This window comes from Salarias fasciatus, chromosome 1, assembly GCF_902148845.1.
Source record: "Salarias fasciatus chromosome 1, fSalaFa1.1, whole genome shotgun sequence".
Taxonomy (NCBI): domain Eukaryota; kingdom Metazoa; phylum Chordata; class Actinopteri; order Blenniiformes; family Blenniidae; genus Salarias; species Salarias fasciatus.
The window spans coordinates 33638997-33654257 of record NC_043745.1 but is presented as its reverse complement, the minus strand read 5'-3'; the positions used below and the strand labels follow the sequence as shown (position 1 = coordinate 33654257).

General features: G+C 41.7%; 1 protein-coding gene across 1 annotated transcript in view; it reads right to left on the bottom strand.

Annotated features, from left to right (window-relative positions):
* LOC115386896 (C-myc promoter-binding protein-like) overlaps nucleotides 1-15261 on the bottom strand; it is an 86356-nt gene that overhangs the window by 13342 nt on the left and 57753 nt on the right. Inside the window, exons 18-23 of the mRNA XM_030089355.1 lie at nucleotides 12503-12709; nucleotides 12245-12373; nucleotides 7025-7166; nucleotides 4736-4852; nucleotides 757-876; nucleotides 329-478 (exon numbers count right to left, since the gene is read on the bottom strand). Of these exons, the coding sequence (XP_029945215.1) occupies nucleotides 329-478; nucleotides 757-876; nucleotides 4736-4852; nucleotides 7025-7166; nucleotides 12245-12373; nucleotides 12503-12709 (865 nt within the window). The remainder of the gene's footprint in view (nucleotides 1-328; nucleotides 479-756; nucleotides 877-4735; nucleotides 4853-7024; nucleotides 7167-12244; nucleotides 12374-12502; nucleotides 12710-15261) is intronic.

Sequence of the window (15261 nt, the reverse complement as noted above, 5' to 3'; positions counted from 1 at the left end):
ACTAAACTAAATTTTCAATACAAATTGTAAACAATGTTCCAAAGTATGTTAGATTTCATTACATTAGAAGTAAAAACCACACTTTCTTTATTTTCCTGTGGAATTTATAGAAAAAACTCACACATTGGCTGGCACACACAAGTTTCAAAAAAGATCCAAGAGTTCATATTTCTGCAACACTATTTTGCTCACTCTTACTTTGACACTGCTCATTTATGCCAAATTGTCTGGCAACTAAAAATTGAATGGAAGGGCGAAAAAAAAAAAAAAAAAAAACACCAAAAGGGTAAAATTACTTTACAAATATATAACAGTGAGGTTGGGTCACCTGTGCTGGCGGAGCTCCTTGGTTTACTGGCTCTATCTTCATACGGACAACTGCTGCGAACGATGCCGCGGGGCTTGAAAGACGCATTGATCTCCAAGTCCAGCTGAGGGAGGCAGTCCTTACTTCCCTTCGTGCTTTCTGTCTCCGACACTACAAACAGAAACTGCAATTTAAAACCAGCCTTCTTTTTTTAAACACACACAGCTTGAAACACAACACTGCTCTTAGACCAATTCACTGGAGGACAACACACAATTGGAAATGCTTTGATGTTCGAAACCAAAAGGAATGATTTGTCTCAGGAGCAGACGGAGAGATCAAGGCAGAGGAAAGGGAAATCCCATGTGGTGACAATGCTGCCAAGCCAGGGTTTGTCTTTTGAGCGGGTCCGCAGAAAAATCAGGTGTCAGACGAGACGGAATACTGACGGGAGCTGCAGTCGCTCTCCTTCTTGTCGTCTTTGTCCAGAGGGGCGTCCTGCGTGGCGGCGTCTCCTCTCCGAACCTCCTCTTTGGACAGGGAGTTGTAACCCAGATCTGACTGATCTCCTACGAAACAAAGAGAAAGGAACGACATGAATGAAATACAAGAAAAGGGATGCAAGTATGCTGAGATGCGGTGGTAAACCACAGGGTCTCACAGCTCGAAGACACTTTGAAAGTGGATATAAAGATCTCCTCTTTTCTCAACATTACTGCACTTCAAATAGTCCGGTGTTTTGTCAGAATGCAGATTGTTTTTTAACTGTTTATTCACTGAATCCAACCAAAAATATTCATCTCTTTTAAGAGATGTACACAGATCAGCCACAACATTATGACCCTCACAGGTGAAGGAATCATATGTTGCGCACCAAATGGGCATTTTGTCCTCAATGTAGATGCATGAGAAGCGAGAACTAACGCATAAGGTGATGTCTCAACGACTGGGTGACAGCCTCTGCAGAACTTCAGCTCCCATATGGTCTTCCATGCCTGCAGCTATCAGGTTAAAGTGAACCAGTCACAGGGCCAGGAGCAGCCGGGCCTCACTGGGGCATGCGTGTGGTGTGGTGAAACCCAGATCAGTCTAAAGTGCTGCAAAGTTAACTCAGTGTCAGCAAACACAGCAGCGTATCGGTCTAGGGGCTCATGTTCACCACATGTATGAGAGCATCATGGAACAAGGTGGTCTGGTCAGAAACGTCATGTTTTATTTTGACATCATGCGGATGGCTGGTTGTGTGGATAATCCAGGGGAAACAGAGCATCAGGACGCTCTATGGAGGGGAAGGGCAACCAGCAGAGGCATTGTGGTTCTTTGCTCTGCTCCTGAACAGTGGGACACCTGCATAAGCAGACCATCATTTCATGGAAACAATAATCCCTAAAGACAGTTGCAATAATGGTTCAGGAACGGTTTGACCAGGTACCTTGACTTAAGTCTTAAGTCTCTAGATCTAAATCCAGTTGACCATCAGTACAATAAGATGAGCAACAAAGATTGATCCATCAAGGCTTTACTTCATAACTGGCAGGATTTACAGGATCTGCTGCCAGCATCAAGAAATATACATCCACTCGTATACACACACCTCGATGGGTCAGGGCCGTTTTTGGCAGCAAAAGATCATCAGCACAGTATTCAGCAGCTGGTCATAATGTTACGGCTGATCAGCGTGAACGAAACGCACATCATGGTGTAAGGGTAAAAAAAAGCAGCTAGGCCTTTCATTCCTTTGATCTGCTCAGTCCTGGGAGGCACATAGTGAGGAGTGAGGAGACAGATAAAGGGCTGCTCGTCGGGGCAGGCACAGATCTACACTTACTGTATGAAAACAAACTGCGTTTTCACAGCTGCTAATGAATTTGACTGCTCTGACTTGAAGCAGACTCCTCCGTCTGCCTCTGGAACTTCACCGGTCTCCAGGCAACCAGCTGTCTGAAGATTTGCTCTCCTCTTTTATCCTTCCTATGAACCTCTCTGATCGTCATCTTTAAATAAACCATGAGGCTGCAACAGCTCGGCTCTCATACAGTATGAAGCCATGTGCGAATGGACGCAACGTGACTCAACTCGACCTCCAGCCTCTGCGATCAGTGACTTGCACGTCGAGGTCCCGCCCACCTGCAGACCCGCGAGCCGTGGCTACGCCTCAGAGAGTCTGCAGAGATCCCGCCAAGGTTCCGTCTCTCCTCCATGATTAAAATTATTTCAGTAATCAAAAAGAACGTGCCTCTGGGTAATTACTCGCCACAATTGACAATGACAAATCACTCAGCGGTGAGGCGGGTAGTGAGGGGTAAGAGTGAGATGAACAGGAGAGGAGAGGAGTGTGAGAGGAGCAGCGGACTGCGATGTTGCAGATAGAAAGATGGAGCAAAGAAAAGAACCGACATCACAGTGGTAGAGAGAAGCCCAAGAGAAGCAGGGTTGTGAATAACACATTACTGTAATGCCACTGGTTTTGGAAGTAAAAAAAAAAAAAACCAAAACAAAACTATTATATAATGAGCAGTAACAAGTAACCTAGCTTTAGTGGTAGCTGTTACTTTTGTAACAGTTGTGGAGCTGCTGTTGCTCAGTTTCAGCAAACTCTTGTTCTCTGGAGGAGAAATGCCTCATTATTCTGATAGATACATAAAAGTACCTGGAACGTGAGTAAAACTAACATTAAAATATGCCTTCTTTTTTTTCAGAAAGTGCTGACCTTCATGCTGGAGCAGTGATTAGTGCTCTTGTCTCACAGCAAGAAAGTACGTGGCCAAATACCAGACAGGCCTTCGCTGTGTGCACTTTGCATGTTCTGTGCATGTTGTGTGAGTGGATTTCCTCCTGCAGTGCAAAAACAAGCATGTGAGGTTAATTAGTGGCCATAAATTGCTTCTGGTGTGAGTGTGAGTGTGTGTGGCTGCGTGTCAATGTGTTGGCCCTGCAATGGACCGGCAAACTGTCCAGGGTGTACCCAGACATTGCCTGTAAGTAGTTGAGATTGACTCTTGAATGAGACGAGCGGTAGTGAGTGGAGGGCTAACATTCAGATTATAGAGCATCTTCCTCAAATTCACTGGTGTTGAACTTCGACTGCACTTCACAGCTACAGCAACACTTCAGTAGTGCTGGTGTGTGCACATTTTTATTACAAGCCCAGAACAATAAATCAAATACAATAGGCACTTGTCAAAGTAACTGATACTTTTTATAAGTTTTCAATAACAGGTGAAGTGAATTATGTCTTGATTGCGTTTTAACCCCAGTTCCCATCCCGCAGGAAAAAAAAAAAAAAAAAACTGGACCCCTCTCCAACAGTCGACAGCACAATAATGTCCAATAATGGAATACATTCGGTATTTTTCAGTGTAATTAAGCCAAGAACATAATAACTTTCCAGAGAGCTAAAACGATATTTCATCCAATATCAGAATATCATTTTGCCAATAATGTAATAAGTTGCTATATTATTGAAAAAGTATTAAAAAATCCTTTAAAAAAATGTTAGAGCTTCAGAAAAATAATGCAATAATACAGAAATAAAATGCATCTCCTATGATTATAAGCTGTTTTTTTAAGTTTTGTGCAGTCGGCTTAAAAATAGGCATAGTGGATAAGACAGTCTGAGGATTCAAACTCTAACACTACTTCATGTGAGAAGTGTTCTGCCATTTTATTACATTATTGGCTTTATTACAATTAGAATGCTCAACATGTTTACGTTACTGTTTACGCCCCAGTTGAAGGGAGCAATCAGACAGTTTCCTTTTAAGGTTTTTTTAATTTTCTGTAAGTTGCACAATGTGGCTCTGCTAAGAAACAGCTTGGATTTTATTTATCTGATCTATACTTGTGATGGAATTTGCTAAATAGCAGCATCTTCAATAAGACACATACAGCAATACTTTCAGTAACTTTCACAACACTGATGAGTGGTGTCAACAGGAGTGAAAACAAAAATGTACGACAGCGGGTAAGATGAGACACGACCAGAGAAAAGGTAGACGAGTCAGCTGATAGAAAGGTTTACCTGGATGGAGGGTGGCTTCTCTGAGCTCACAGCCCCCCCAGAGTGAGTGGGCCTGCAGGCCCCTGGCGCCCACGCCGCCGCCCCCACGGCCAACTGCATGCAAGGGCAACACAGGCAGGGCCAGAGTGAGGGGCAGGGTTAGGGACAGAGCACAGCAGAAACCACAGCCGCAACACCAGGGACGGGTGAGGCACGCACACAAACAAAAAAAAAAAAAAGAGGATGAAAGGAAGGTGGAAGAACAGGCAAAAAGGGGGGAAACGAGGAAGAGTCCGGTCGGTGAGTGGCAGACATGAAGAGGAAGAAGAAGGATAACAGATGTCACTGTGAGAAAAGAAAAGAGATGTAGAACAAGATGGCTGCTGGTGATGAGAGGCGAGGCCACGCAGCAGCTGGTGGAAGTGTACCTGTGCTAGATCTATCGTCAGTGGGGTCTACTCTGGCGAAGGGGCCCTGCTCGGCCGGGTTAGTGTCGGCAGAGCTATCCAGGCTGCCGTGACTCACGGCGTCCAGGTCGCTGCCATCTGCCCAAAAACAACAAGGCGTTAAAGGAGGCCGGAAGCCGCTCAGTTTGACCATTCTTTACCTTTAGGAGTCAGTAAAAACCAGCATGAGAAACACTTGCTGTGCCAATTCTGTTTTTTTAAACTAAAGGAACTGAAGTTGATTGCCTATTTTCCTGCAGGATATAAAGAAGCACATGGTGGGAATCAATGCAAAAACAGGGAGGAAGACATGTTTTCAGTTTGCATTTTGAAAATAAAGCCAAAATATTTAATAGGAGGACATAAAAACTGAAGCCAAAAAGTTTGGAGAAACTGAAATGTAGACAGTAAAGTCAAATTTAAACTTTGAATTTTACCTTCATTAATAGTACATTCATGTTTATCATTGTTACTACTGATCGTCAACATGTCCAGCCATTACTCCTATAGTGTGAAAAACGAATGAAAAAAAATTTTCCATTTTGTCTTGTTTTTATTGATATGTTCTTAAAATGTCATCCTGAAACTGGAATATGCAGATCAATCTTAATGTTTTTTTTCAAAATAGAACAAAGTATGTACATCTGTACACAAATTGCACAAAAAATATGCAGTATATATGAAAATTTACTGAATTTATTAATGATCTCTCTTGTTACATCTGTCCGATCACTTTCAGAAATGAACTAGGAAGTTTTAAAGTCAGCAGCAAATCCCAACAAAACAAAAAAATTTGTGTCATAAATAATCTAAAATGCATAGTGTAGAAATCCTGCAGCAGCATGTGTGTGTAGGCGGGAGTGTTTGAGAGCGTTTTACACGATCCTCATCGATCTCTGTCGGACTGAATCAGCACCAGTGAGGAAGACAAGGAGTCAGCTGGTTATGGGAGTATTTTTTAAAAAAAAAGCTGGGAATATTTTTAAAAAGCTGGGATTAGCAGGTTTTGGATTACCATGCGCTGGGTGTGCGGGTTATTGCTGACATGCAGGAGAATGAAATCCCACCTGTTGGGAGGGCAGGAATCTGTTTTCACCTCTAATGTGTGCTGGTAATTCATCACATTTCACTAGAAAATCTAATTTAGAAAACTTAAGTTATTCCTCTGATCCTGGACTGGAGCCATAAAAGACAATACTTGATCAGTATCTTAATCTCGATCAACATAACATTTTCCTCATCACTCAATAAAAGAAAATATGTAGGTTGATAGAGAGTAAAGGTAATCAAAGGATGGTATTGATTCACATCTGCAGACTTGAGCAATTTCTTTCAAAAATAATACTGTCGTTTCCACATCAGTGGCAAGAGAGCGCAGTAAGAGGCTATCTTTGCAATTTATTCATTGAAGAGATATATCAACAAAACCGTATTTAAGATGAAGAGGAGGTGAAATTGAAGTTAAATTTGACAGAAGGCTTCTTTACTTTCTTTAAACTCAACAATGCGAAGTGAAATCCTAACATTGTGGGTGGATAATGATTCTGATCCTGCTCTGTCAGACTGACAACTCCTCTGGGTTTAAATGCTTTAAAAATATGAATGACTTGTATTAGAGTTTTTTTTTTCTTTGCCATCTAAAGTCTCTTCAAATTGGAGGCTTTTCTGATTGAAGGACAAATTAGGGAGAAGAGAACTGCCGACTGAAACGGTGCCTCTGATTTGCTGTTTTGTCGTGATGCTGGTAAATGCGCTGCAGCTGAGCAGCTAATTAGCTGCGCGGCCTGCAGACGGGTGCAGTTCTCCTGGCAAATGTGCGTTTGGTGGCTAATCCAACAAGCTGCGGTGCAGAAGGAGACGTGTGTTTACGTTGGTAATTGAGACAGAAGGGACACTTAAGCAGGAAAGCTCAGGAGAGAGTGTGAGGATGTTGGATTTTGTTGCGGGCTACAAATCTGGATGCACTTTATTTACTGTGGAAGTGTCAAGGTCTCTACGTTAACTGAATGCAAAACCCCCAGGAGTGGATGTAAACACAGAAAAATGAGGATGCAAGTTCCCCTCTTAAATAAGATTAATGAAACCAAAGTTACACAACCTGGGGTCCGGGACCCCAAGAATTCCACGGGGGGTCTTTTCCTACTGAGGTGGTCCAAATTACATTTGCACACTTAAAAAAAAAACAAAGCATAATGAGGCACTTTCTGGAAACAATAATTAAATCCCAGCTTTGTGTCACTTGGCAAGATAATTCCAGACGACGATAGTTACCTGACAGAGGGCTCTGAGTGAGGGGGGCGTGGCGGCGAAGCGCCTGTTTGAACTGCGCCACGCCCAGAATGACGTTTCTCAGCTTCATCCACAGGAAGTATCCTCCTCTGGTGCTGGAGGGCCACGTGCTCTCCAACACCGCCTGGAGGAGGAGGATGGTGATGATGAAGGCAGGTCACAAAAACAGGTTGTAGCTCGATTTTCAAGGTATATTATATATTCAAAATATCTGGAATAACAACATGAAAGAACAGTGTGAGATTCAGTGTTTTCATATAATCTGCCTTCTCTTATAAAAACTTGATAACATTAAAAAACACATCACTTGTTCTGGGATCAATATAAAAATAAATGGTATTAAACTATTAAGCTTGAACTACAAGCGCAGTTTTGCTTGACTTCCTGTCTCAGCCTCCACGTTTACATGACCCCTAAAATCCAAATTGTCGCATTGCTCCAAGTAAAACTTGACTTCAAAAGTGTGTTTTAGCAACACACCCAGATAATGACAGAGTGGAGTTACTCCCGTATGCATTCAGGAGTATGAGACGAAATGACTTTGCCCAAGTGCTTAAGCCCTGCAACCTAATCCTGACTCGGAAGTCCGACAGAATGCAAAAAAAAGGCAACCGGGAGTTCAAACAGAAGAAGCCAGCTGAGTGATATCTCTACTGACATGATGAAAAATACTTGAGTTTGATTTTTAGATGCCTGAATGTTCAAAAGTAGCTAAACTAGCCCGCTGAGTGATCTCACAAACATGATATCAAGAACATCCTTTTTGGATGTTTAATATTCAGGAGAGAATGCGACTTAAAACTATATGAGACTCCCCAAAAGGTTATGAAGTACGGGCATCTATGAGCAGTAAAACATTCTTTTATTCTAAATACATATCTCAATCTTAGGAGTCTGACTATTCTGGGAATGCAGCTCCAACTTCACTCAATTCGCCTCTAACTCAGCATTTAAGTGAGTGCACTCACACTGAACCAAACCCATGTGAATAAAAACCATCAAAGACATTGAAGTGCAGCGGCGTTCACGCCACAGTCGCACACAGCATCCACAAAGCCAAAGTGAAGGAAAGAGGCGCCGCAGCTGTTGGTGGCCAAGTCACGTTCGACAGTCTCTGTCTGCCACGAAAATAAACCTCTGCAGCCCCCGTGAGAGAAGCACGATCGGTATGCCACTGAACAGGACGGAGGTTTATTGTGGTGGCGGAGGCTCGGAGGGGTCCGTGCCGGCTGAAATGAGGCTGCGCCTCCTGGAGATGTTATCAGCGGCGTCGTTAGGAAAATCACAGCGCATGAACGGTGCTCAAGCAAAGACGGGAACCGGATTTGGCGTAAGAGGAGACGTTTGGTTATTAGGCCAATTTCACCTAAAATAGCTCTATTTTAGGAATGACTCGTGCAATCGTCAAATAATTTATTTCACTGATGGCTTTCTTCCACAAAAAATTTAATACTTTTGACGATAACCTCTCTGAAAACTGCTGACATGTGGCAGCTCTGGTTCAATCAGTCCATGAATCGGATCATCTGATCTGCAGATTGCACCAAAGAACCAGAGCGAGAGTCTTTAAGACGGTCTCGGCTGGAACAAATCAGTCCGGATTGACAGAAGTAGAAACATTAGAATGAAGGAAACACAGGAGAAGACAGTGTGCCGCAGTCTCCCAGCAGTATGTCTTTACTGCTTTGTGCAACTGAGAGTTTTTGCTGGTGTTTTCACTCCTTTATAAAGTTTATAAGCTCTTGGTTGAGCTCTCAGAAGCTAAAAATAGCACCACAATAATCCCACAAGTATCATTCTCCCAGCGCAGCCTTGTTACTGAAGTTATGAAAGTTCTCTCACATAATACATGCCATAAAAAGTTCTAAAATGTGATTTTTGCAGTTAAAAAAACAATCAAGCAAACTGGAATCCAATACTATAGTTTCAAAAGAGAGACGTAAATATTGAGAGTCGCATTACCAAAACTGGAATCTATAGTTCTGTTAAAAAAAACAAAAAACAAACAAACAAAAACACACACACACACACACACACACACATACAGAGTGGAACACTGCTGTGTCGGTGGGAAGGAACAAAATCCCTGCAGCTAACACCTCCTAGGGTCACAGATTAGCACATAACAGACTTTAAGCTCAGCGACTCTCATCACCTGCTCACTCTGCGTTTATATTTATCATACAGGCGATAACAGGCACACGGTTTGCCAATTAACACACTAACAACCTCATGAAGTCAAAAACACTCCACGGCAAAAATAAATGTTACCCGCACTTTTTAACGAAAGTCCATTTAAAAATAAAGTGGTGCCAAAATTTAAATTAAACAGAAATTATGGACAATAGCTCATGTGAGACGAAATTGGGGAAAAAAACTGTGTCAAAGTAAAATATACAATAAACTAAATAAAACTGAATTCAAAGCAAAATATAAAATAGAAGGATTGAAAACAATGGAATATATACAGTATTAAATAAAATGCCTCAAAGTTAGAAAAATACAATGTCAATAAAAAAATGAATTCATGAAATGCAATTAAAGATGATGTGAGGAGGAAAAAAGGTGAAAATATCTCGTTGCTCCATTTACGTTGGAAAAAGCTGTTGCACAGAAATTTCATTATTAGAAAACCATGAATTTTCTCTTCTAAAGTGATAAAGTGATCCAAAATTGATAAAAGCACATGTAAATAAAAAGCTGTTGTAAAGATGAATACTTTTTAGTACACACTACTTTAGTACAGTAATACTGTTCAATGGTTGAACTTCTCAGCTGTTTCCTCATCACCTACAGTTTGACATCCACTCTACAGTCTTTCCTCACACAAGTGTCTCGTTCTGCTGGGTTTTTTTTTTTTCTTTTTTCCAGCATTCAAACACTCGAAGAAGCAGAATTTTAAAGCTGTGGCTGGCTCCTCATCCCACCAGGCTGATGTTTGACTGCTTCGATCAGGTGTCTGCCGATTGCACCCAGCATGCTCCTTGTTTCTGAGAATCTCGTGCTGAGAATAACAGGCCCCTTAATATAAAACTACCCCACTTTTTCTTCACCTATCCATCCATTTCTTGAGGGTAAAAAAAGAGTACCTTATATCTGGACTAATATAGAACTGAAAATCCAAATTTGAAATGATTAAGTATTTCTTGTTAGTTAATGAGGAATTAATGCACAGCTGTGTGTGAACACACTGATAATAAACAGCCCGAAAGGAAAAGAAACACCTGCGACCGTGTGGTGAAGCAGCTGCAGTGAACACACACTTTGTGCCCGAGCGGGATTCGTCCGCCCGGCTGCCTCCAGGCCGTCCACGTCCAAGATGAGACGAGACCGTCTCAGGTGTCGGCGTGGACCTGAGTCACCTTGACTGTGGCCTTGGCTCCTGACAGCCTGCGCCCACGTCAGCCAATTTACTCCTCCGCGGCCCCTGATTGCCAGATCAGGGACGGGCGGCGGCGATAACACAGTCACCACTCATCCTGACACCTGGGGGTGAGCTCGCACACACACTCCAGCAACCCCGGGGGCCCGCCACAAATGCGGCTGATGTTTTCTTTGTGTTCGAGAGCTGAATGTGTGTGGAGGCGTTACTGTGATGAAGTGTCTCTTCCTTGTAAGTATCAACCGAAGGGAAATGAATTCTGAGCTCCCGAGCACAGCGGTGTAATAACTCGGATGCTATTATTTAAACTCTACTGTGAATCATAAAGACAAGAAAGAAAACATGAAGGCCGCTTTTTATGTTTCATCTGTGCAGTGAGGATGTTCTAATCCAGGACGCACCTCTCAGTCTTTTGAGACTTTTCATTTTATCAGGTTTGAATGTCAGTCTGAGGTCATTCCAATGGATCCAGACTGCCTCACTTTAAGGTATACCGTCCTCTTCACTGCATTTCTATCAAATAATCTGGAAGTACCTGACTATAAAAAGAACAGAAATGCCAAAAAAAGTGAAAGACTCGTTGCCATCCTTGTGTAAAGAAATATAAACATGGACGTCGATGTGTTCATATGCTTAACACTTCAGCCCCTCAACTCCATCATTTGTGAACCCTCCACCCAACAACTGTTTCAGAGTGTAAAAAACTCATCCCGAAAGCACATTGAAACCCTGGTTCCAGCAGCCTGAACATAAAAGGTTCCTTCAAGAGTTACCAGAATTACTCAGCAGGGATTGCTCTTTAATTATTATTGACCCGCTCCCGTTCTCTTTCCTCCTCCCACTCCTGTGCTTCGCTGTCTGCAGCTGTAAAACTGCATATTTGGTGGGACACATAATACAATTAAACCAAACAACCACAAATCCTAAAGGCTTGGAACTATGTGTAAAATGCACACACACAAACAAACCAAAAATTCTATATTTTCTAATATTAGTAATGTTGTAGATGTATTATACACATTTTATTCCGCAGTTTTCTACAATGCAACTGCAAAACAGGTCTCTTCTATTCCATTCTGGGAAAACCCTTTGGCTAAATACCGTGTTAATTCAGCCAGAAGACGGATCATTTTTGATTGTGCTATGAGGTGTGATATTGCATTTATCTAAATTAGGCAAATGTGACCTGATTTTCAAATCACTCCAAAACATGTTGATCTCTTTTTCTTGTTACTTTTTTATTTTTGATAACTTCTGCCAGCAGGTTCAAACCAGACACACTGTTGCTGTAAGGTAAGAATACTAAGGCATGTAATGTAATCTTGTTTTTTTTTCTATTCAAAGATTAACTGAACACTGCGTACCACGGATTTAAAAGCAGGTGGTTCAAAAATGCATATTTCCATCGGGATTCAGTCCTGGGAACAAAGGGGACACAGTAATTCTGTGTTTTCCAGCAGAAACACGTCATCCGTGCGGCACTCGGTCTGAATATTCATTCATCACTGTTGATGGGAAAAGAGCATCCCGGTGGACAGTCCTCCCGGAGACGTGTTTGGCTGTCATAGGTGTGCTCATGCATTAGTCAAACTTGTTGCAGAATCAGCAGAATATTCATGATGCACAGAAAAAAAAAAACATCCTGGTTTCTAGACTCGTATATTTTTATTAGTGCTGCTGTGAGACACCGCACTATCTTATCTTATCCACATCTAAATGTCAGGCGGCTCTTTATGCACATGAACGAGGGTGTAAATTTGCAGGTTTTATCAGGCACAAATGACAATACTTAGACATTTTATCATAAGCGGGCACTGTACCTTGTTGTAGTAGCCATATGTGATGGCGTTGGGGTGGACTCCGGCCTTCTTCATCTCAAACAGGACCCTGACAGCCAGGACAGGCTGACCGTACTGTCCGCACAGCTGCATCAGTACCCGGTAACACACCTGGCACACACACACACACACACACACACACACACACACACACATGTTGGTTTGTTCAGGCAGAAAAACTGCAGTCTCTAAAAATAGAGGTGGTGTTTGAGCAGGGGTGGGGGCGTTTTGTGCATTTACCTCATCAGGTGGCTGCAGCTTCTTCGCCTGCATCTTCCGGAGGACGTCGTACGCCGTGCGGAGCGCCCGCACTTTGGAGTGGCACACCTTCACGTACGCCGGCAGGCAGATGAACCACAGGCCGTAGCAGTGGCGGAGCAGACACTTGGACCACAGCTGAGGGATGGACGAGTACTTCTTGGCAATCTTCTGAGCCGATTTGATCTCCTTCGCAAGCAAAGGCGGTTTGGAGGACAAAAACATGTCACGCTCAAGGACGTGTAAGACCCCCAGAGGAAATGATATGAATGTGCATAAAACTGTCTGTCCCATCACCATTGCCTCAGAGAACTGGATCCATTTTCTTACAGTCATTAAAAGAAACTATAAAAGTTCTGGCTGCTTTTCCATAATGTGTGAATCCCTAAAGCATCTTTATGAAATGTTTGCCTAATGGGCAACTGCGATATTTACAACCAGCAAATACTGAAATTTTTGGTCTGAAACTTTTATAATAATCAGTGAGGCCAGTTTCTTCAAAATGCATTAAAATATATTAAAATAAAACACTGACAGACATTATATTTAAGATCATAAAGATGTTAAACAAAGCCAATGGAACACTGAACAGACATAAAAATAACAGTTTCAGAAGAGTTGATCGAACAGTGAGCAACATACGCTACTGTAAACAAGTCTAAGCCCTGATTTCAATGATCTGACAGTTTCAGTTTGTTCCATAAGTGGAGAGCAGAGAAACTGAAGGCTGCTTCAACGCAAAGCAAGGTCTTTGACCCTGAACTCTGTGTAAACCTGTTTCACATGATTTACGGTCTGAATCCTTTATAAGCTGCATTACAGACATATTTAAGCCCGAGAGACCATGTAGTGTTTTACAGAAAGAATTTAACAGTCTATCCTTTCACAGACAGGAGGTCAGTGCAGCGACTGAAGCACTGGTGACTTGCTCTCCTCTCTCTTGGTGTTGGTTTGGACTCTGACAGCAGCTTTCTGGATGAGAAGTTGCTGCCTGATGGGTTTTTCACTCAGGCTAACAAAAGAAATTGTTCCAACAGTCCAGCCTGCTGAACACGACAATGGTTGATTTCGTAAGTTCAGGGCATTTACTAGAGAATGGAGTCCTGGCAAAGAGGCAGAACCTCCAACACTAGAGGATGGATTAAAAACCATTTATAAAATCCACACAATGGAGAAACTAACCTTTTCTATTCAAATGTTCCTCTTTATAAGGAACTGTTCTGAAGGGTATTTAATGGGCCAGATTTTACTTTTTAAGACTTCATAACATCAGCGATATAAAACAGTAAAACCATCACGTTTTACTGCTTCACAATAAAATCTGTGAGTAAAATAGTAAAACTGACCAGAATCACATGAATCTCACGATTTACAACTTAAAAAAATGCCTGAATTAAATTCACTCCTCAGTGGATTTATAAATCTAAAGTAAGGATACTGTGCTTGAATTTTGCCACATGTTGGGAAAGTGGCGATTTTAAAACGCAAAGAAGAAAACATCACTTTTTAAAGCAGAATTGTCATGTTTTAACATCATTTACATTCATTCTGAAAATCCTACACAAGCAGCGCTAATCTCAACTTTGTGACTGTCTTTATTTCTATATTGAAAAGAAATAGAGTAGTTCCCAAATATGACATCTGTCTGAAGAAAGATTAAGAAAATATGGGTCAAAATAAACTGTTTACATTATTTTACCCAGATTTGGTCCACGTTAATGGATAGTGCTCTCTCCAATTAACGCTGAAACTCATCTATTATAGATAAATGAGTGTTATGTGAACGGTGCTGGGATTTTTATGTGGTTGAGGGATCAGATTGTCCTGTTCACATGAAGACTGAATGAAGTGATCAGATTAATGTGTGGGGAAGGCTGGTTGTGACAAACACACATGATACCACATTCAGCTTTACCCAAAAACTTGCCAATATACAAAATGGATTTTACTTTTGGATCTGGTTAAAGAACTCACTGTTAACTTTAAATCCATCGAGCCTTATAAAGTATTTCAAAGTACTTCAATATGTTCAAGAGCAGCATTGTCGCCAGCTTCAACCAGCTGTGCTTTTCTACCATCTTTTTATCTCCTGGAAGAAGCTTTTCATTGGAACGTTACATGACAGATATATACACACAGTTCTGACTGTGTTTTACAGGGTTACAACACTTCGTTAAATCCACTGGAACAGAGGATAATCTAATAATTTCAATCAGATCAGTGTTTAATTGGATCATTTTTATCCATGAAGCTCTGCACATGTACTCTTCTAAAAATGTGAGAAATGTACTGAAATTATCTCGTAAACCTGGAACGTGAATGGTTTCCCCTATAAAAGATCAACTTTTTGTCTGGCACTCTGAACTGTTCTCATTTAAGACATCAATAAATACAGAAAAAGGTTTCAAGAACATAATAAAACAATCACAGCTCCTCCACACAAACGAGCCACGAACGTCTCCTCCCTCCACACACACACACACACACTCCAACGGCTTTATGTGCCAGAGGTGTCCTAGAAAATGATGACTGTCCAAGAACTCAAAAATACAACACTATATGCACGGTAATTATAAACTGCATATGTCTCACAGTGCATTTACCAATAACAGAGCCTATTTTAATAGAATACACATGGAGTTGTGTAACGTTGTGTTTTCAAACCGTTCAAGTGGTCTGACATCAGTTCCACTGTGGTCTGAAAGGCCCGAGGGGGCTGTTCTGTGATTTACTGCACTGCT